The 21419-nt window shown below is 39.7% G+C and overlaps 3 protein-coding genes across 3 annotated transcripts in view; 2 read left to right on the top strand and 1 right to left on the bottom strand.

The window, feature by feature from the left end:
• Nucleotides 1–6573: 6573 nt before the first annotated feature.
• On the top strand, nucleotides 6574–7220 carry LOC131878954 (postacrosomal sheath WW domain-binding protein-like; the record flags this gene model as incomplete). Its single annotated transcript, XM_059225119.1, is given in 2 exon segments — nucleotides 6574–6859; nucleotides 6930–7220. Coding segments are annotated over 2 exon segments (429 nt in total), but the record flags the coding sequence as incomplete, so codon positions are not given.
• A 111-nt stretch (nucleotides 7221–7331) lies between these two features.
• On the top strand, nucleotides 7332–14252 carry LOC131878952 (vacuolar protein sorting-associated protein 35-like). The gene is made up of 14 exons (XM_059225117.1): nucleotides 7332–7489; nucleotides 7567–7708; nucleotides 7844–8015; nucleotides 8078–8279; nucleotides 8345–8529; nucleotides 8610–8834; nucleotides 8908–9132; nucleotides 9202–9512; nucleotides 9727–9908; nucleotides 9989–10168; nucleotides 10236–10475; nucleotides 10780–11586; nucleotides 11648–11764; nucleotides 13978–14252. Exons 1-12 carry the CDS (start codon nucleotides 7487–7489, stop codon nucleotides 11095–11097), a joined length of 2385 nt encoding a protein of 794 aa, XP_059081100.1. The 5' UTR covers nucleotides 7332–7486; the 3' UTR covers nucleotides 11098–11586; nucleotides 11648–11764; nucleotides 13978–14252.
• A 48-nt stretch (nucleotides 14253–14300) lies between these two features.
• Nucleotides 14301–21419, bottom strand: part of LOC131878953 (transmembrane protein 39A-A-like) — a 17285-nt gene continuing 10166 nt past the window's right edge. Inside the window, 6 exon segments of the mRNA XM_059225118.1 lie at nucleotides 14301–14620; nucleotides 14697–14806; nucleotides 14809–14816; nucleotides 16167–16354; nucleotides 17207–17486; nucleotides 17562–17800. Of these exon segments, the coding sequence (XP_059081101.1) occupies nucleotides 14378–14620; nucleotides 14697–14806; nucleotides 14809–14816; nucleotides 16167–16354; nucleotides 17207–17486; nucleotides 17562–17800 (1068 nt within the window). The 3' untranslated portion in view covers nucleotides 14301–14377.

Below are 21419 nucleotides of genomic sequence, written 5' to 3'. Positions count from 1 at the left end.
ACATACATTTCCGCTCTTAAAATCAAAACTTGATAGCTACAGTGCAGATGCAAACGGAGAACAAATGTAATGTACACCCTGTCATTCAAGAGCCCTAATTCAAAAGTAAGTAAATTTTGGAACACTATCATGACAAAATTGAGTGCATATCTAGTAGTAGTATTTGTGTGAATAGAAATTACGTGATGATTTCTTCCAGCAACATTGCTGTTACCTTTATCAGTTTTATTGGGTCAGTTTTTACCGATTTTGGCCTCATACTCCCCTCTTGTTGGTTGACAAGAATTCGCAAACATTGCAATTCTCAATATTAGAAAAAAGGCACAAGAATAATTTCAATTTTACACATAATGTTGAGCTAGTTCAATTTGTTAAAACAAAGCAATTAAAATGAAAGATAATAATTTGTATAATCATTATCACTAATCTTTTTGTAACATTTGGTCTACCAACGAACGAATTTGAATTGAAGGATTGATCGGGAATTGTGGGCTAAAACTTAACCCAGTCTGACTTGAACAATACTACCAAATCAATAACATCTACCTACTCTCTACGAATATTGAAGGGAAGTAAATTGAAAACAATGAAGGAGGCCGATAAAGAAAAGAGGTGGACTTCATTGTTCAACCTGAGCTGGATTCTAGAGGGCTTAAACATGCTCAAAAAAAGGCACGTTGCGCCTCTACGTCACTATTATTGACCCTAAAACCTGGGTTGGGGCAAAGTTCATGAATGCTCTTGAAAAACCTTTCTAGTCTCTCCCAGAACACGAGCTCTCTCTCTTCAATGTTCCTGGTACAACATCTTCGCAACTGCACGACCTTTTGCAAACCTGTTGAACTCAATGGAGCCCAAATAGGTGAAGCATATTCAAGATGTCGCTGAACAATCGACTTGTACAGAGTTAGTATCGTGATAGTATTTCTGGACTTCAATGTTCGAAAAATCAAACCACATGTTTGAAATGTGCTCATCGAACTTTCCATTATTTTGGAGGACTGACTACACCTCAATCTTTGACGGTCGAGACCCGCTCAATACTTTCAAATCCATTATCTAAAAGCGGAGTGCTTAATGGAGTCGACTCAAATGCTATTGAGGGGAATTTCATTCCTTTCAAGGCCAAATTACTCCCAACAACTCAAGAATAGATTCGTTCTAGGACCAGAGAACCGGAATCTTGACCATTCATACAACAAACTAATTCTTCATCATTAGCATAACAAGAGATATTGACAAAACTACTAGACAGGGCTTGAACTGTAACCGATAAAAACCACTCCGTTACCGTTACTCCCTTAAAACATCGATACTATACCGTTACCAGGGCTTGAGTGACGGGTTACTTATTGGCAAAAGTAAGGGTATCTGTAGCGGAACTGGTTTTTTAGCTCTCCTGTTAATATTACTTTCCGTGTCAAGAGTGATGACTTATTTGCTGCTGATGGGATCAAATGAATAATCACGGGAGGCTGTGACTAAGGTTTTTAATTTAAATTTTCTGTGATGCATGACATTGCTACTAACATCACGGCAACCTGTAATTTAGCTTCAAAATATTGCTTTGATTTGGCTCGCGTCAAGCCAGTGGAATACTGGCCTTATGTTAACTTTTTTTATCATGAAAAGAAAGATGAAAAATTAGTAGTCAAAATGTTTTGTAAAAGTGAAAAAAGATTGTAACCAAACAACCCTTGTACCCTCGTATATTCGTCATTTGTTTCACGTCATATTTACTAAACGTTAAAAATATCGCATAAAACGGTTTCTTTTTGCAGAGTTATTTTTATTTTTTTATATTTTTGGTTGGGGGGTGATAGGGTCGGAGGTTGCACATCGTCCATTTTCCAAATTGCGATAGCTAGCTTCATGTTCGGTAGCAGATTGGTTCTCTTTCTGTGGGTGTAGCTAGAATCTCAAAGTTTCCTTGAGAAAGATCGGGCAAGACTATTTTTTTCTGCAAAGTAACGGTAACGGTTCAAGCAAGTCTGATTGTTACCGTTACCAATACTGGTACTTTTGTGAAAAAAAGATGGCCTAAAACTGCAACTAGAAATGTCATACGTTACAAAAAATGTAAATTGATAACCCTAGTCGTAACCTCCCATAATTTTTCATTTGATCACATCAGTAGCAAATAAGTAATTGCTTTTGAGAAGGAACTACTTTTAAAAAATCGGGAAGGAATTCTTACTACTCTCAATACTTCCCTCGCTTAAAACAAAAATAACGGTAACGGGAGGGCTAAAAGGCGTTCCGTTACTGATGCAATTCCATTTGCAGAAATTTTACGCGTTATCAGTAACGTTACCGAATAAATAACGCCATCACTCAAGCCCTGTTACTACGCCTCTATAGTGAAGCAATGAAGATGATAAAAAGGAGAAGACCTAAAATGGAGCCATGAGGAACACCTACTTCGACATCATATATGCCACTATGAGATCCCTTAACCTTAATCAATTGCTTCTTACCTCAAATGAAACTTCTTAACCAATTGAGAACCTTGCCTTGGATCCCAATCTCATGGATCCTGTTAACTAACAGGCCACGACCCGCCTTGTCAGAGGCCGCAGCATAGTCAAAATAAACTACATGACTCCCTACACAGTCCCTCAATGATCAACTTTATGTGATCAATCGGTTGGGTAACCGTGCTAAAATGTGCTCGGAACCCATGATGGCTAGGAGGAAGGACTTCATGGATATCATTTTTTTTACAAATTTGAACTTCATGATCTTCTCAAACACCCTCACAATATTCGAAGCGAGAGAAATCGGCCTATATGTAGATACTGGGGAGCGGCTTATCTAACTTACGCTTTGAAAATTGGAACAGCATAAGCTAACTTTTGTGAAGAAGGAAACTTGCCCTGATCCAAGATGCAACGCATCAAATACGAGTAAAACAGGATCAAGAACCAATGAGCATGTCACAAGAAACTGAGATGGCGCACCATCCGGGCCAAGTCCATGATGGCCTCCAAATAATCTTGATCTCTTACTACTAGATCATCTAACAGCTCGAATTTGACTAGCGTTGCCAGTCTCAACACACTCGTCATTCGAGCAATAAGTTGTTTTTGTAAGCTTCTACGGTCACTAGAATTGACTCTAAATCCTGGGTTGGGACAAAGCTCATGAATGCTTTTGAAGACGTACAGTATCAGATACCTTTCATACCTTCTTTGAATATTGTACAATTTCACCTTTCTAACCTCTTCCAGTACGAGAGCTCTCTCATATCCTCAATGTTCCTAGTAAAACATCTTTGGACCTGCTCGAGCTTTTGCAAACCTGCTGAACTAATTGGAGCCCAAATGGGAGAGGCATATTCAAGATGGGGCTGAACAATCGACTTGTACAGAGTTAGCATCGTTATACTATCTCTAAACTTAAACGTGCGATGTATCCAACCACATGTTTGAAAAGCTTTACCCACTTTCAAGTGGATATGCTCATCGAACTCTCCATTATCTTTGAGGACTACACCTAAATCCTTCATGAATAAGACCTGCTGAATGCCCTTACCTTCATCATCTAATAGTGGAGTGTCTAATGGCGTCGGTGCAAAGGTCATTGAGCGGAATTTCATTCCATTCAGTACCATGTTACTCGCAGCAACTCAAGAGTAGATTTGGTCTAGGACCTCTACCAAACAACCGGAATTCTGACCATCTCTACCAACTTCCAATTTTATATCATCAGCATAGGAAGAGATACTGGCATTACTACTACCAAGCTTCTGAAGCGGAGCAATGAAGATAATGAAAAGGAGAGGACCCAAAATGGAGCCCTGAGGGACATCCGACTTGACATCATGTATGTCACTAAGGGATTCCTCAACCCTAAGCAATTGCTTCTTACCATAAATGAAACTTCTTAACCAATTGAGAACCTTGCCTTGGATCCCAATCTCATGGAGCATGTTATACAGTTCTTTGTAGAAAAATTATTACATGTATGGAAGCAAATTTTGCCATTGTCTCAAAATGGTTTACATCTTGCAGATTTTGAGCATTTTCATTGCACTTCTAATCATCAGCAATGTTATACGTTAGTTTTTAACTTGTGATGATTTTTTATGATTTTGCTTTATTGTGACAGATTTGTCATTAGACTATTGTAGAATTTACAGGTTTACATGTTGATATTTGTTCCCTACTTTTGTGTCTACTCTATGGAAGCTTTGGGTTAGGATTTCTAAAACCTTTTTTGTTTCTTTAAAGAGCATTTGCTAGCACTAGAAATGTTACGCGATCTGCTTCAATCTGAGGGGTTCAAGTACATATTTTTAGTTTTCATTGGCTTCAAATTTTCTTATTTTTCGTTTTTTTCATAATTCATTTATTTCCTTTTGAAAATATACTATGGTCATGAAGATAAGGAATATGTAAAAGATTGGTGAACCGTTCGTACCGTTTACCTACAAACATGTAAGAACATTAAACATAACTTAACCTTCCATCGTTGTTGGCAACAAACGTGTGCTTCCTTCTTGCATGATTAATATGAAATATTATTCCTTAAAATACTTACTCAAATCAAGCATGATCAAATACAAAAGGCAATTTACGATAAAAATACCATTCCTTGATGTCTTTAAGTATACACCTTGGCTCCTCATAAAAACTGTTCTCTTTTTTCAATATTACCATCCAAAAATATGATGGGAGATAACCTTAGGCAAGGATTGATCTCGTTAAATTTTAAGAAATCTGAGAGCAAGATGAATTTGACGATACTACCATTCTTTTACTAATGCAACAACGACGTTATGTGAAATACTGGGCTCCAAAGTAAGGCATGGCCTTTCGATTCCGTAAACTTTTAACTTTAAGAGACAGATCTAGCTAATAGCTATTGTAAACGTTATGACCGCTAGCTCTATTTTCATAATTTTTGTGCCATTCTTAATGACTTTAATGTAAACTTGCGGTCAATGCTTATCATCCCCTATGCGATTTTTTGACGGCCCTAACAATCGCACGAAATAACGACTCAGAGCGGTAATGGTAAAGGGCGCACCCTTTTTTTCTTCTTCATTGGGCCTTTTTGACAATACTTACTCAGGCTTTCAGTTTTGAACAATTTTAGGTACAAGATTTTTAAAAGTCAGTTGAATTTAAACTTAATGGGAAAAGGGGGAGGGTTAAAGTGGATGGAAAATAAACTTTGGGCAAAATCCAGGGAGAGAGAACGAAAATGCTTTTCATAAATTTGGATTAAGGGCGGTATTGAGGTAGATATTGTTAGGTTTTCAAAAAAAATGTTCGAATCGATCTTGCAAAAACTTTTGGTTTGTACTCATATACCCATCTCATATAGGTATTTTTCTGCATTGTAACAATTCTCTTTTTCGCCAAGAAAGAAAACTATGAAGATTTTTAATTTCTGACATGTGTTCTGATTTCACGGTCAAACTTGTGGAGAACTGGTTTTTTAAGACAAATACAATAAATCCGCCCAATAGTTGATTCACCAGCCAAATGTCATACTGCTTAAATGCAACAAAGAAGCAAAAATAGGCCTACATTTTCACTGACTTAATTTTCAAGTCAACCGGGTTTAATTTACTTTGGTGCTCAAAAATAATAAAATCAGCCTTACCAAATCCCAACCAGTTCCTATGCTTGCTCTAAGTGAGCATTTTTGAACTTTAAACTATGGTAATCGCTTGGTTACGGGTCAATGATAACAAAAATGTTTTTTCAAGTTATCTCAGTGTTGAGACAGACAATCGCCACATTTCCGTATTGGTTGGGGGCGTCCATGGCTTGATCGCATCCTTCCTTCCTGATCCGTTCAACCTGCGCAACATAATCCCACGCTCTCAAACTAGGACCTCTTTACAGCATACAGAAGAGGAATTCAGTGTTTTGTGGGTGCTCCGAAGGCACGAGCATATCGAACAATTTCTTGTAGTAAAGTTCTGGCATTTGCTTAGTGTGCGTCAAGAACTCGCTAGAATCGGATACATTTGGGTGTTCTTTTTACTCAAAGTCATCATGACTAAAATATTATTGGTAAGATACTTTTAGTACTAAGCGTTGTTCAATATTGGCTTATGCTATTCAAGGGTAAATGTTTCATACATTTCCTGTGATTGAACATACCATTTATGGTATCTCCGATCTGTTTTTTCCTTCTACTTTCTGAGTTGTTCTTTCCTGAAGCATCAAGAGTAAATGCATTAATCACCTGCGGAAAGTTGTGTTTTGTTTTACGGAAGTGTTTTAAGACTAACCGAGGATGAGGATATAAGCCGCGAGTGAGAGATGCTATCAGACCTGTTGACCAAGTTGCGTGAGCGTGCTTGTTCAAGGTTAACCAAATCACGAAATGGGGTTTCCTTCTTTTTTTTGGTTTGAAATATCGTTCGATGACTAAGAATAGTTTTCGCGGGTAATGCGATTCGAGTAACGGTGTTGAGGTCTGAAATGACTTTTATTTTGCTTTGAAGAACTCCAATGAACCAGAAGAAGAAAAAAGCAACAATTCAGGAACTGAACAACTCGTTCATATATCAAGCAACCTTAAATAATATTATCGAATCCAATTCCCTTGCAGTTTTGTTTCGTATCCAGTGTGAGTGCCATTCTAAGCTCTGCCTTACCAGTGGCAGACCATGGATATGGGGCTCCCCAATCCGGATATGATGCCCCATCCCAAGGCTACGGAGCTCCACAAGCTGGATATGGTGCGCCATCCCCTTCATACGGAGCCCCCGTGACCCATCACCACTACCATCACCAAGCACCTCCCCCTGCTCCGTCGTACAAACCTTCTTATCGTCCATCTTACAATCCACCCACCTCTTACTACCCACCAACGAGACCACACAGCTATGGATTTGGTAAAACACCTACACCCAAATTGCATGACATGACATGACCTCCACCACCATCTTATTGTTCTTGTTCTAGGCCACGAGGATGAGTACCTACACCTACACAAAGGTGAACTTACTCGATCCGCGCTTCTTTTGGGAGCAGGTATCCTGAAAGGTGTCGTGATCACGGGTTTGATCAACAATGCCAACAACGGCATCACCATCGGCAAGAAGTAACCGCACTGACGTAAAAAGAACTTCAAATCTTGTTATCGCCTACCCACAAAGCGAGTATTTAAGTGCTGTGATTGCAATTCTTACACTGACATGTATCATGCTTGAAGCTATTACCATATTTCCGAAATTCAATCACAATAAACCGTATAAAACGTCTATCGAAAATAGGTTCCATTTCTAAATAAAATCCGCGCGTTTCTCCGGCCAATTCGTCAGCTGACCAGCTACTGCCGAAACTGCCCTTTTCAGGAAGAGCTCAGATGGAAAATCCTCCTCCCTTGAAGTTGGGCCTGTTTTGTCAAGTGCATGAAACTTGGAAATGTTGGCTAGTACAGTAAGTGAATACATCCTGTACTGAAAGATCTGAAGGTCGACAACCGGTGCTCTTGATTGAAGTGTTCCATCCCCAAACCAATGGTAAGGTCGAAAGGTCTTGTGCCTGAAGTTGATGGATAGGCTAAAAAGAAGGCTAAGGTATTATTGCATGATTTCAGACCCTTGGTGGCAGAATGGACGAGCAAGAAAAGCTCTTGGAGGATGCCCTTCTTGTGGTCAAGGTGCAATCGTTTGAGATGAAGCGTTGCTTGGACAAGAACAAAATTATGGATGGGCTCAAGCACGCTTCATCCGTCCTGAGTAGGTTATTGATATTATCTTGTATTGATGAATTAATAGGAGCTATTGCGCTTCGTGTATTGCCATTCCGTAGTGAGGACTATGAGGAAATTCAGTCGATGGTCAGATTATAATACGGTTTTTGATGAATTTTAGGCGAACTGCGGACGTCGTTGCTATCTCCAAAATCCTATTACGAGTTGTATATGTCAGTTTGTGACGAGATGCGACATTTGGAGTCGTATTTGCTGGATGAGTTTCAAAAGGGTCGGAAAGTGGCCGATCTCTATGAATTGGTCCAATATGCCGGCAACATTGTTCCTAGAATGTAAGACTTTTGCTTTTTCTCTTGTGGAAAATAGTCCAAGAAGGATATTTCGTTTGTTTCAGGTATTTGCTCATCACCGTGGGTTTGGTTTATATTAAAACAAATGAGTACTCGAGACGAGATATTCTTCGAGATTTGGTGGAAATGTGTCGTGGCGTCCAGCATCCTCTGCGGGGGTTGTTCCTTCGGAACTATCTCCTCCAGTGCACCCGCAACATTTTACCCGATACTCTAGAGAGCTCTGTGGGCAAGGATGATGGAAACGTAAGTTTAATCTCTTATCGATAGGGAGGATCAATGCAGTCTAATGGAGCGAATTTCTTTCTTAGATTGAGGATTCTATCGATTTCATATTGACCAATTTTGCCGAGATGAACAAACTGTGGGTCCGAATGCAGCATCAAGGCCACTCTAGGGAGAGAGATAAGAAGGAAAAGGAACGCATGGAACTCAGGATCCTCGTGGGAACCAATTTGGTTCGCCTATCTCAACTGGACAATATCGACGTCACCATGTATGTGTTCGAATGGTTCGGTTCGCCGGTTTTGAAAACATTGCTGCTATGGACAAGATTATGAATATTCCTTACCTTAGGTATAAGAGAGTGGTTCTGCCGGGGATCCTCGAGCAAGTGGTATCATGTCGCGATGCCATTGCCCAGGAGTATTTGATGGAATGCATTATTCAAGTTTTCCCGGATGAATTGCATTTGGCGACTTTGACCAACTTTCTGAATGCTTGCGGCCAACTCCATCCTGCCGTAAATGTTAAGAATGTCATAATCTCCTTGATCGATCGCTTAGCCTTGTATGCCCAAAGGTACAATCATCCCCCTATTAGCAACGTTTTCTTATTCAACTCAGATTAACCTCGAATACGATTGCATTTCTAGAGAGGACTCGGATGGGATTCCGGAGGAAATCAAGCTTTTCGAAATCTTCTCCCAAGAGATTAGTGCCATCATCAGTGGACGAGAAGACATTCCACCCGAAGACATCGTGTCCCTGCAGGTGTCCTTGATCAACATGGCCCACAAATGCTACCCGGGAAAGAATGAGTACATTGATTCGGTTCTCGAAGAGACCAAAAAGCTGTTCGATGACACCAAGTTAGAAAAGTGAGCCACAATTCTGGTAGATTTTCACAGATCACTCGAACAAATCATGGGGTTTGCTTATCATTACAGGGTGGAGTTTGCCACGCCTGTTGGTCGGGAAATGGAGAAACTCCTGAAGATTCCCATTGTAAACTTCAACGACATTCTGACGGTCTTGAGGTTGGCTAATTTCACGCCGTTGCTGAACATGTTCGATTTCGAAGGTCGGAAGTCCATGTCCAGCTTCATCGTGGACAATGTGATTGAGAACGAAACCACCATTGCTACGTCTGAAATGGCCGATACTATTCTAACGATGTTGGCGCCATTGGTCAGTGATCAAGAGGATGGACCCAAAGTCGAAGATTGGGACGACCCGGAAGAGTTTTTGGAGGAGCAATGTAAGTTTTTTGCTCTCAAAATGCGTTTTTGAGCGAATCGAAAGATGATATCAATTGACTTGGAATTGCGCACATGAATCGGGTAAAAAATGTTTTCGTATTTTACTAGACGAATGATCGCAGAACGATGCTGATCGACTTTATTCATCGTTGTGGGGTGAATTGAGCTTTGGTGTTCTGTTTAATTAATGGGTAATGAACCTCTTCATTTTAGCTCTCATGGGAAGATTGGTTCACTTGTTGGTTTCCAATGACCCTGACCAGCAGTATTTGATCTTGAATGTGGCCAGAAAGCATTTTGGACTGGGAGGTCCAAAACGATTGAGATTCACCCTCCCTCCCGTTATCATGTTGGCTTTTAAGTTGGCAAAAACCTTTTATGGAATCAGGGATCAGGTATGAGGTCTATTCAGGTTTACTCAAGACACAAATAAAGATAAATGCATTCCCATCATCACTTACCAAGCTCATTTTAGGATGATAAATGGGAGAAGAAAGTGGGAAAGATCTTCCAGTTCTGTCTTACCACCATTGGAGCTTTAGTAAAGGCAGAAATGGCTGAGCTTCCATTACGGATGTATCTTCAGGGAGCGTTGGCCTTGGATAGGATTCCGTGTGAAAATCAAGAGACCGTCGCTTACGAGTTGATGTCTCAGGTAAGGTTGATATGTCTATACTTCATATTGCCCTTTCCCAAGGCTTACGGAATGTGAGTCATTTCAGGCATTTTCGATTTACGAAGACGAGATCTCTGATTCCCGGGCCCAGTTAGCCGCGATCACGCTGATCATCGGCACTTTGGAACAGATGACGTGTTTCTCGGAAGAAAACCATAATCCTCTGCGAACTCAATGCGCTTTGGCCGCATCGAAACTCCTAAAAAAACCAGATCAATGCCGAGCCATTCAGGTGTGTTCCCAAGTGTTTTGGAGTGGAAAAACCCGAGCCAATGGTGGAAGTGAGGTAAAGTATACACTAGACGTAAAAGGTCCCTTGTCGTGCACGGAGAGAAATAAAAAGGGGAGTGGTCTAGGTCTCGTTAAAATTGTTCAAAAAGAAATCTCAAGTAGAAAACGAGGAGTCCATCCGTACTTTTGAGTGTTGAGTGTGATCCATCGTTATAAAATACGTTAATGCATTTCTTCAATCAAATGCTTTGTTTTGTTGCCAAAAAGAAGCTCAATCCGACTCGGAGACAGATACCACGGTCTTGACCTTTGAGCAAACGTTTTGGAACAAGGCTTTTTTTAATTTCTTCATCTTCTAGTTACGCGATGAAAAGAAGGTCTTGGAGTGTCTGAAAAAGGGAATGAAGATCGCTTCCCAATGCATGGATGTGGGCACCAAGGTGCAACTGTTTGTGGAATTGTTCAACAAGTACATCTATTTCTATGAGAAAGGCCACTCCACCATCTCTATCGAAATGATCCAACACTTCATCAATCAGATTAAAGAAGAGTTGCCAAACTTGGAACACGGGGAAGAGGCTAATCAAATCCAATTGCACTTGGGCAACACTCTGAAGCACATTCAATCCAAGAAAGATGCTGGAGGCCAATTCAATTTTGAAGGATTAGTGCTATGATAGCGCCCACCCAGTTTTTAGATTTCTATCGATTGATGTATCTTAATGGAATCATGCATATTTTAACCGTTGATATCCAATAAACATATGCATCGCACCAAATAAACCTAAAGTAAAATCAAAGGCGGGACATAAGAGACGACCAATGAACGAGATTGCCTCGAGGTTGAGTGCATAAAAGCCTTCAATCGGGGTTGCCGTCCAAAAAGAGTGTGCATGGTCTGTATCCAATAACAAGGTAACTGAGTTCGACATCAGCAGTCGCAGGAAGAACCTATCAACCTATCGCTTCCCAGGAAACTTTATGACAGCGTTATCGACACTTGTGTGTCTTGCTGTTCAAGCTACCAATCACAGTCCCTTATTTTGACTTATAAGAATCCTTCATATCCAGAACCTAATCGATTAATCTGAATGCTTCCTTGATCCCTGTGGCATCATCGCACGATCATCATGAGTGTTTTGGGGACAGTTTTCTTGGTTCTCTTTGTAAGTTTAATGGTCAATGTCAAGCGTGAAGGAGCGTTCTTTTCAGTTGAGTTCCTTTCAGATAATCGTTCTCCTGTATTTCATGGGCGGGATCTTCTGGAATGTCCTACAAGGGCGATCGGGGATCGCATTGTGCCCCCAACATGACTTTTGGTTGGAGTTGCCTGGGCGCGTCAAGGTAAAATGAGTTACTTTCGTAACCTATGGGAACATTCAGATAAGACTTGAAAGAACTTGGCAAGGGTTGAGTTCCTTCTAATTGGATATCCGACCTATTTATAGGTTTAGATAGCTCGCAGTTAGGTCCACGGATTTCCTTCCTCACCGGATCTTTTTTGTTGATTAGATATGGTTAAAACCTTACATGTTTTTAGATATCTATAATAATGATATACCGGAAACTGGTATGGTTGGTTAACTACATTGGAAGCTGAAACCATTAAACACGAGAATATTTCCCTGGCACTGAACATGGCCCGAACTTTAACCCTTCATAACAATAAACACAATGGAATCGTTGCCTTCATTGTTCTTTGTGGTGAATGCTTTTAGTTTTGGTGAAGCACTTACTCCGAAAACTGTTTGATCTTTGATAAAAAGCTGTTCGTCGATCCCTCAACAGATGAAAAAAAGGCTAAGAAACCTTCTTGCAATAATCAAGGACTACTAGAGGTGTGAACTGCGAAGGGAGGCAAAAAATGCTCATTGCCTAAACCGTTCACTTTATTCCAAACAAGCACTTCATACGACCAAAGGTCTTGTTGAAGAGATAAATTTGGTCAAGTTTGAGCCCTAAACTTTGCTTAGGGAACTCAGGAGATAGGTCCAAAGTGATGTGGTAAACACTAGCACTAGATAAAATTCGAATTTTCGGCTTGCTCTTGGTCAGTTACATAAGCTTTTGACAACATAACTTTGAAACGAATCACATTTTGCAAGCAAGTAATACAAAATGGCCTACCTTTGAATGACGAGATCTACGTTTTTTATTCTATTATTTTGGTTGGAAAAGTGACTCAGAGTTGCTCTGACCAAGGGGAGGCCGATTTGGCGGGAAGCTCGTTCACAGTTCATATTTTTAGAAGTTCGTGTATTAATGCATTCTTCTATCTAGATACATTAGAAACATGACAAGGGAAAAACATAGAAGGAAAGCCAACATAGTTCAGTTTTCAGCTAACATACGGGTATTACCGATGTAGGACAAAAAGTAAATAACATCCGCTCTTCTATTTTGAAAATATCAAATGAAAAATCGAGGCATTCGTATCCAATTCTCTCAATGTCATTACGTCTCCAGCCCATGTGAATGTAATGTATGAACCAAGTAGATGGGCCTCACTTTTTGGGTTGTGAATGAACATTTTTGAAATTGCTCGTATTTTGTTCGTTGATTGAATGAATAACAATTCTTGTGAGCAATGACGTCGCGGAAACGACAGTTTTGCTTTGAAAACATTTCTAAGAACCCGTTACAGACAGTAAAGGTGAAATGGGATACCTTCTATGAAATTTAACGGCACGTCAGATAATATCATTTCTTGATAAAGCCTCAAAGCCCCAAATCTGCGGAAGTTTTCGTGAAAAAAGTATTTTAATCTCTAAATTTCCCAGGCTTCAAAACCCATCCAAATTATTAGCTGAGAGCACCCAATAGCTTATTGATGTTTTTTTTCATGTTCATTGGCCGTATTTTCCCTTATGTTTTCCTTTTCGAACCGCAATTCCTTGGTTTGTTTCTCTTATTAAATTTTGGCGTATGATCAAGGTTTTTGCGCATTGGGAAAATGAATTGCCAAATGATGATGATGATGATTGAGCAATACTTTAATAGGTCACCTTTTGTAACCTTGCTAGCAACAGACCTTTATGATTTGGTTTCGCGTCGAGCCTTTGGATGGCTGCAGGGGTCTTAGTTTTCGTTCTATTTTATTTTGAAATGGCAATTAATAAATTCATTAAGAGGCAAAGAGAAAAAAGCTGGGTTGGTATGAGCAGAATAATAAAACCGCCCAAACAGTCTCACGGGAGATGGGGAGAAACACAAAAAGAGTAAATAAAAAAATGTTTATTTGCAAAGATACCGGTCAATTTGAGACCGCTTTGCTTCAATATCAAGCGTACTTGAGGCCTTGCAATTTGTTTACGAATGGTTGCATATCTTGAAAAACAGGAACCATGATTTGTTCGACTGTAATCCTAAAATCCGGAAAAGGCAGATTTTCTTTCTTTTTGACAAATTGAGAATCCATTTACCTACGGTCTTCTATTGTATCTTTGGAGATTATTTCTTTGAAAATCAGTTTTGATTAGGTCTTATATTGAGAGTGCTATGTGTTACATAAGAAAAACTTATAATGAGATGAATGCTATTCTCTTCTTCCGTTTTAGAGAAGCTTCCAATACTGCTTTAGTGGTTGTCGAAATGCCGACACTTACGAACAATACTAAATCCCATAATCCTTGCCATGGAAAGGTCACAGCCATGAATCCGGAGGTTCGTCTACGTTATTGCCAAGACAAAGATTGCCATTTGTTTGTTCAGCGAATGCCGTTTTCAACCCTCATCTGTGTGTCAGATATCGATTCTTCATCATTTACTTTGTAACCAACTGTGTAAATCCATCTCTGATCGACAAAAGCGAGATAAACAATCATGACTCGAAGACTTCGTTCGGAAGAAAGGAAATAAGATACTCTTGTTGTCGACGAGATCAATCAGAGATAACTTTTTATTTGACGACAATTCGGGCTTTTTAAGCAAAAAAGAAATATTAAGCACGAAGATCTACTAGTTCAAGTGCTCTTCGACACCTTTGAGAAATGATTCCTCGGTACATTGAACTTTGGAAAGGACATAGAATTTCCGAAATGACTTGAAACAAGCATAATAATTGGCGAAGAGCAGGATCGCCTCCGAGATCAACATGTACCAAAACACGGACAAACTTAGCGATACATGTTGAGCGACCACCAATCCGGTTTGAACCACCAGCAATATCAGAGCCGGAAAACTCATGTCGCAGAAAAGCCACTGAAAAGAAAAAGAAACGAAAGTTAATTGATCCGACAAAGATGAAAGATGACATCAAATATGGCGGGACACATACCGAGAATCGAGTATGTGAGCTATTTCCAGGCTCAGCCGCATTTACGATGCCGTCACCGCGATAAAGATCCTTTCCATGTCTCACGATGACACCTTTCGACCAAAAAGAGATGGACTCCATCTGGGAAAACAAGGCAATATCATTGCAGACTTGCAATCACAATGCGTTTCAATATTTACAGGTGCGTTAGGTTCCCACTTAGATTGAGATTGTTATCATTAGGCCGAGGAAAAATATTGCAATTTGACGTCGAGAAGAAATGTGAGAGAGCTAAAAGTTTGTTTTTCAAAGGGCTCAAACGAAGCTTTTGAAATGAGAAACGTTAAGACGGCGCCCAAAACCGGTTCTCGACAATCTTCTTGCTTTTCCTCTCAACGAAAAAGTGCTGTTTCTCCTCCGCACTGGTTAACATGGTCTTCCCATACTCCTGATTGTTCTCAACAAAACATGGACATAAATGTGTTCTGGTGGATGCTTTCTATTTTACATACCTTCTTTAATGTTGACAAACCTCATTGAAAACTCGTCAATTAACCGAGTGATACTAAGAATAATTCTACTTTCACTTACCTACAGGGTTGCTCATAAATAATGGGGGCGCAGAAAATGGAGTTTAATGCCAAACCCGAAGTCGTGGGGCAAACAAAATACATGAAAACATCTGTTTTCTAAATGATAACTGAACAATAAGTACTTTTAGCGGTTTCACGTAACAGCCCAAGCAAGTCAAAAAATACCATGGCCAAAGCGTTTATCATCATGTTCATTTGGCCCATGTTGAGACAATATAGTTGAGGGTTTTACTTCTCCCCTATTGATCTATTTCACATCAGGAACATCCAAATAGTGGTAAAGGGAGCTACAAATTTCTGGTCAATTGACTTGAATCAGGAGGAATTTCTTTGACAGTGCCTTATCTTACATTTGCTTAATGCTAGAGTAATTGACCAACTTTATTGTGTAAAATTGTGTGATTTCACCTGCGTGCACAGAACCAAAGAAAATAATTAGCCATGACTCTTACACAATCAAACTTGACCAAGAGGGATGGTCAGAAAGCGGGTTTGACAAAAGACTTCTTAAAGCCGAGTCCATAGTCAAAAACATTATAGAAATGTTCTAGACATGAGAGGGAACAATTAAAGAATACGTGGAACCCTAAGAAGAATTATTGGTCAAATACACGACCACTAAGGGGCAAAATTCGAACCATATAGTGGCGGCTAGTTTGCGTTTTGGCCACAATGCAAGGCAGATAGATGGTGACACTCGAGCACCAAAGGTTGTTACGTCGAATTCATAAAAGTGCTTTTTGTCTAGTTATCATAGGTCCTGAAGTTTTACGAAATAAGTTTTGCGCTAAAACCTTTCAGACTAGTATTTTTGGTGACCCTTCCCATTTATGTTTTTCTATTAATATTGTATTTGGAATCGTAAAAGATAAGGGCAGATTTGAAACAATATACTTACTGGTGATAGAAATTATGTGACAATCGGCCATCAATTTTGCTCCAAATCCCAAGGGAGCACACGGACGACTTATGCATAAGATGGGAGTAAGCAGCTGGAAACAACTGACAGGCGTACAACGTGAAGCATCCCACCCAGACCAAGATGACATGACGGCTGACCCAGCTGATCTCGTAATACAAATAGCTCTGCAGAGAAAAATGAGTGGTCACACTTGAAGTGATTGAGAATTCGAGGCTTAACCCAGACGATTGAGCGGTTGGCAAAAGGGCTTTCTATAGAATCTTGATAAGTTCTGAGGTAAGGTCAAATGAGAGGATTCTCTCAGAGGTTTCAAAATATTTTCAGTAATATTTTGACTATCACAGGAGCAATGGACAAAAGGAGGGTAATTGTGTGGTTGGTCGAACTTGAGGTAACTTTTCTTATTTTGATGATGAGATTGCTTTCAAAAAGGTGGACTACAATGATAAATTTTCACTTTTTGTTACTCTTTGTTATGCCAATGCAAGGCGTAAAAACATATGAAGGTGTATAACCATATACAAAGATGGACACGAAAGTGATTGTAATGTCTATCATAAGAACATGAAATTCGTATAGAATCTAGCAACAGTGCAAGACAAAAGTACAAGACAAAAAGACAACTTATGTTCATTGCTGTTCATACCATAAGGATTACAATCAACTAAAGTTGACGTCAGTTCCCTTGTTTGTCCCTCAAAAGGTCAAAATAGTGTGCGGATAATGATCCCCACGTACATTACAGGAACGATTACACTAACGATCAATTGAGTTACAACAGCCTGAAAAGAAAGCTTCAAAAGAAACCCTTGCTATCCTGAACAATTCGTGGCCCATTGCAACCTTATGTATCAGATACCATCACATTCCGACATATTTTTAGAACATTTTCATTGCATTTGCCACTGTGGAATCGTTCCCAAAGGAGAGGTTGCAATCTTTGGCACCCAGAGTACGGTATATCAATGTCAGTACTCAGTAGTAGTACATGCAGTACGTTCATGTACGGCTCTTACCGAGGTGAAAGAGAGTGGTACAAAAGTTGTGTAATACGCACTACACACAGAATTGAAGGCGGCTTGCTTGATCCTCATGTTGAAGTCTGTCTTAAGCATGGCCACTTCGGATCGCACACTTTCTGGAGTAGCACTCGTGGACGAGGATCCCAAGGGTGAATTGATTCGAAAGACGCCAGACCGATCCACTTGGAGTTTCATCTTGCCTTGGCTCGTGATGGGAATAAGTTCCAGAAAGGGCTCGCCCGATAGCCCAAAGAGCACAAAGTAGAGTACAACGCTAGAATAGACATTGATCATCCACTTCATATAATTGGAGGAGAGAGCAGCGACCATGGGGGGAAAAATTACTTACGGATAAATGAGACAGAAAAGATTGACTAGAGGATATTTCAGAAGGATCACGTAAATGATGTAGAATAAATTCACAAGAATGCCCAATGAAGCTAAGCTTCGAGCCACGATAATGAAACTTTGGGACCAATTACTCGGAGTGATTAGTGTAATCAATCCCTTCAAGCAAAGCCAGATGATTCGACGTCCCAAGAACAAAGTGGCGAAACTGATGATGTTCCATTCGATGAGATACCAATTCTGGAATCAAATAAGTGGCGATGTGATTGAAAGAGGAATATTGGACATCGATGTTGATTCCCAAAATACATTTGTTTTTAGACGGCTAAGTGCTCAAATGTCATTCGTCGTTACCAACATACAGCACAATATTGCTTTTGTTAACTTTTAAACTGGTGGTTCGGTTCTGTCAAGTCTCCGCAGATTTGACTGTATTTTGCCTTGTCGGATTTTTGGCCATTGAATAATTAAAATCGTATACTGCAGTACTACAGTGACAAAATGGACTAATTTGAAAATGACCGTTTCGAAATACATTAAATTCTTGATCTATTGATTGGTTACCAATTTACCTGAATGGGAATTCTCCAAGAGATCAAGACGATTGAAAGGGTTGAAAATTCGTCGATTTTGAATTGCAAAAGACATAAAGCATTTAATTGTTCAAGACAAATTCGAAATACATTAACCATTCATGTCATTGATCACGATGAAAAACTTGAAAAAATCCTAGGCGCGGTTCATCATGGCTTTACTGCACTCTTTCTTCTCTTGTGAACTGAAATATGCTATCAAACATTTTCATCAATGCCCTACGCTACAAATATGAACGTTGAGGGTTCTGGACTCAAGAAACACGTGAAATTTGGTCGCCCAAGAGCCACTTTATGGATCTTCATTGAATATTCATCATAGTTTCATACAGCCGAGGCAATCGGCATGAATAAATTAGTTTAAAATTAAAATTTCATAGGAGACAAATTGATCGACTTCGCTACGCATTGAAAGCTTTACTCCGTAAAGAATAAAACAGCCGCCACTCATTCTTGTCACAATCCAGTTCAAGTAAAACTTTTATGATCAAGCAAGGAAGAAAAGTTGCAAGAAGTAGTCGATTTATCTTTTAGATATATCTGTTGCAAGAGGATAGGCCTGTTCGCAATTGATACCTAGGATTTTTCTATCATCGAACCTTTGTTCGCTTTGTGCGTGCACTTGACACATTTCGATTCATGCTTCAATAACATAAAGTGGCATGAATGAAACGCTTGTTATAAAATGAAATTATATCGCAGCCTTCATTTTAGCAACGTACGCCATATCGATTATGTCTTGTTTGTCAAGCGAAGGGGACATTTGTACTTCTAACAACCACGCTTGCAGATGGGCTTTTATCACACTGACTTGCGACTATGAAGGGCACCGTACGTTTTGGAATCGATACTCTTTCCCCGAAGCATTGATCGGAATGATATCATAAACTTCAATGATAGAACATTAAATCCCAAGTCCAAGCAATCCAATGGTCAAATAACATTTCAAGTAAGTTTCGGGAGAACTTGTAGCAAGCCCACTCGAATAAAACCATAACCTTGAGAGTGGTCGTGAGAAACTGCAATGGTTTCTCAATCTCGTTGCAAAAGATTTTGACATTAAAAAGAAAGAGCGAGTTCCATTTGCTTCCATAACACGTGCAAGGGTCAAATTTTTCTTTTGCTCTCGATATCATTTAACAGGGTAATAATAGCCAATCATACTACTATATGATTGATAGTTCTTTTGAGAATCTCAATGATCTCAAACAATCCGACAATGTCCAAGTCGAGAACAAAGCCACTATGTATACCAATTACGACAAAGACCGCATTGTCTTATCTTCTCGGTATTGTATTTGTATTTGGGGTGCTAGGGTCGGAGGGGTAACCTCGCCCGGCCAGCGAAGCTAGCCATCACATCATCCGTATAAAGGTCCGATAGGCAGTGTCGTAATCCGTATCAGATTGGTTCTCCGACTGTGGGCGTGGTTGGCGTCTAAAGGTTTCCTTGAGAGAGGTCGGGGAGGAGAATCGAACCGGAGACTTCTCTCATGTTGGGAAACTGCGCTAATCACTACACCACGTCTCCTCCTATTGAACTGGACGACCTCTGGCTGTGTTTGTGTTCCATCAATATCAGCCAAAGCGCATTTCTATAGAGAACGGAATGTTATTTTTCAAAATATGAAACATTGATTGGCCAAAATAAAGCTTTTTTCTGAACATACTGCAAAAAAAAAATGTTAATACAGATTATTCCTCTGATAGTAACACGGCTCATTTTGTGTCTTTGTGAAGTGTTTACCTTGATAAAAAAGGATGCTTTCATATCCAAAATATCAGGGACTTGAATTTTGTTCAATACTCATATTCTTACAAAGAAGTCTTCGGATTCTTAATTCTTAAAAATTGGATAAGCAGAGAAACGCTAAAATTTGAAGATGCATTTGATTCCTGCATTGACTTTATCCCTCCTCATTCATGAAAACGGAACACTTTTTGCAATCAGGAATACAGTAAATTATGATATGACTATTTGAAAAGGTCAGATAATATAAGGCTTCAGTTTTAAACCAGGAACAGAAATATTGTGAAAGTGAACCTTCCAAATATTTCACAACCTTTAAGAGTTCTTTATTCATTTCATGTTATATCTTTGGCAATTTCTTTGACAATTCAAATCTCATTCAGTAACATTTGCTATCGTGTGTGTGCTTGAGGTACCGATGAAAGAGTATCTAGCCTTTGTAGAGCAATAATATGCCTCAGTTTAGAAAAAAACTTTTAATATCTAGCTCTCAAAACAAGATATTATTCCGCTCTCTAATCATCTCCAAAACATTCAGCCCTATTTCAAAGCACAATTTGATCCATATAAGATGTTTTTCATTTCCACAGGATTCGTTGGTTAGATCTAAAAACTACCAGGATGTTACTCCTTCTATAGTAGAGTATATTTCGTTAAACCGCCACGCTTTGCCAGGACCTCGAAAACCAGAGCGCACAGGAAGGCATTTCGAGAGCACGGCCAAGTTGAAGAGCGACAACAACTGCACATTTCTATTGGATTTCTTAACACATATTCCACAAAGAAATAATCAGCCCATGCATTATTATATGCACTAAAGTGCCTGTAGCCTTAATGAAATATGAATGTAAAATGCACAGCTGAGACTCGGATCTTCGTGGTTCAGAGTAGTATGTACTGTACTGTATGTAGCTAATACATATATGGTGTACAGTAGAGTGAAAACATACTTTAGAGCCTGTATCAGTAGCTTCAGTTTCGAGCTTGGGCAGTTCGTACATTTGAGATAGAGTACATCTAACGTTACGTTGCATTCTCTGGTGTGGTCGCTCCCGCTTTCCAACAGCTCTGTGTAGAGAGAGGCCCTTTTTATTTTGACTTCGGGCTTGCCCACACCCAGGGTTCTCCGAAGAGACTCTTCGTGAAAACATACTTCATAGCATAACGAAGGCTGCAGCCTTTGGAGCAGGGAAGACAGAGAGGATCTCGAGAGTGCGAGGTCCTTGCGGTTCACCGCTCGTCTAACTCAGAGACGAGGATTATTGGTGAACAGTGACAAAATAACGTCGGCGCGGATCAGTTGCAAAGATATCCTCTGGTTGGAGTAGCAAACACTTGTGATCTCTGGAAAGTTTGCATTCCGGCGAAAAACCCCCGCGAACACCTTGAAACTCTCTCGAAATGGCCTCTTCGCCAATTCAGTACCATCCACTGCATCGCAATATGTTCCAAAAAGAGATGTTGCCTCAAATACAGGCTCCAAATGTCTATCCTCAATATCATACGGCTATAGAAC

Source organism: Tigriopus californicus, chromosome 4, assembly GCF_007210705.1.
Source record: "Tigriopus californicus strain San Diego chromosome 4, Tcal_SD_v2.1, whole genome shotgun sequence".
Taxonomy (NCBI): Eukaryota; Metazoa; Arthropoda; class Copepoda; order Harpacticoida; family Harpacticidae; genus Tigriopus; species Tigriopus californicus.
Note: the sequence above shows the minus strand (reverse complement) of the source record. Positions and strands in the feature narration are given on the sequence as shown.

Coding starts and splice junctions, on each gene's coding strand:
- LOC131878952 (XM_059225117.1), top strand. Junction 8,280..8,344: donor TGGGCAAGGATGATGGAAAC/GTAAGTTTAATC, acceptor TTTCTTTCTTAG/ATTGAGGATTCTATCGATTT. Junction 10,169..10,235: donor CTTACGAGTTGATGTCTCAG/GTAAGGTTGATA, acceptor GAGTCATTTCAG/GCATTTTCGATTTACGAAGA.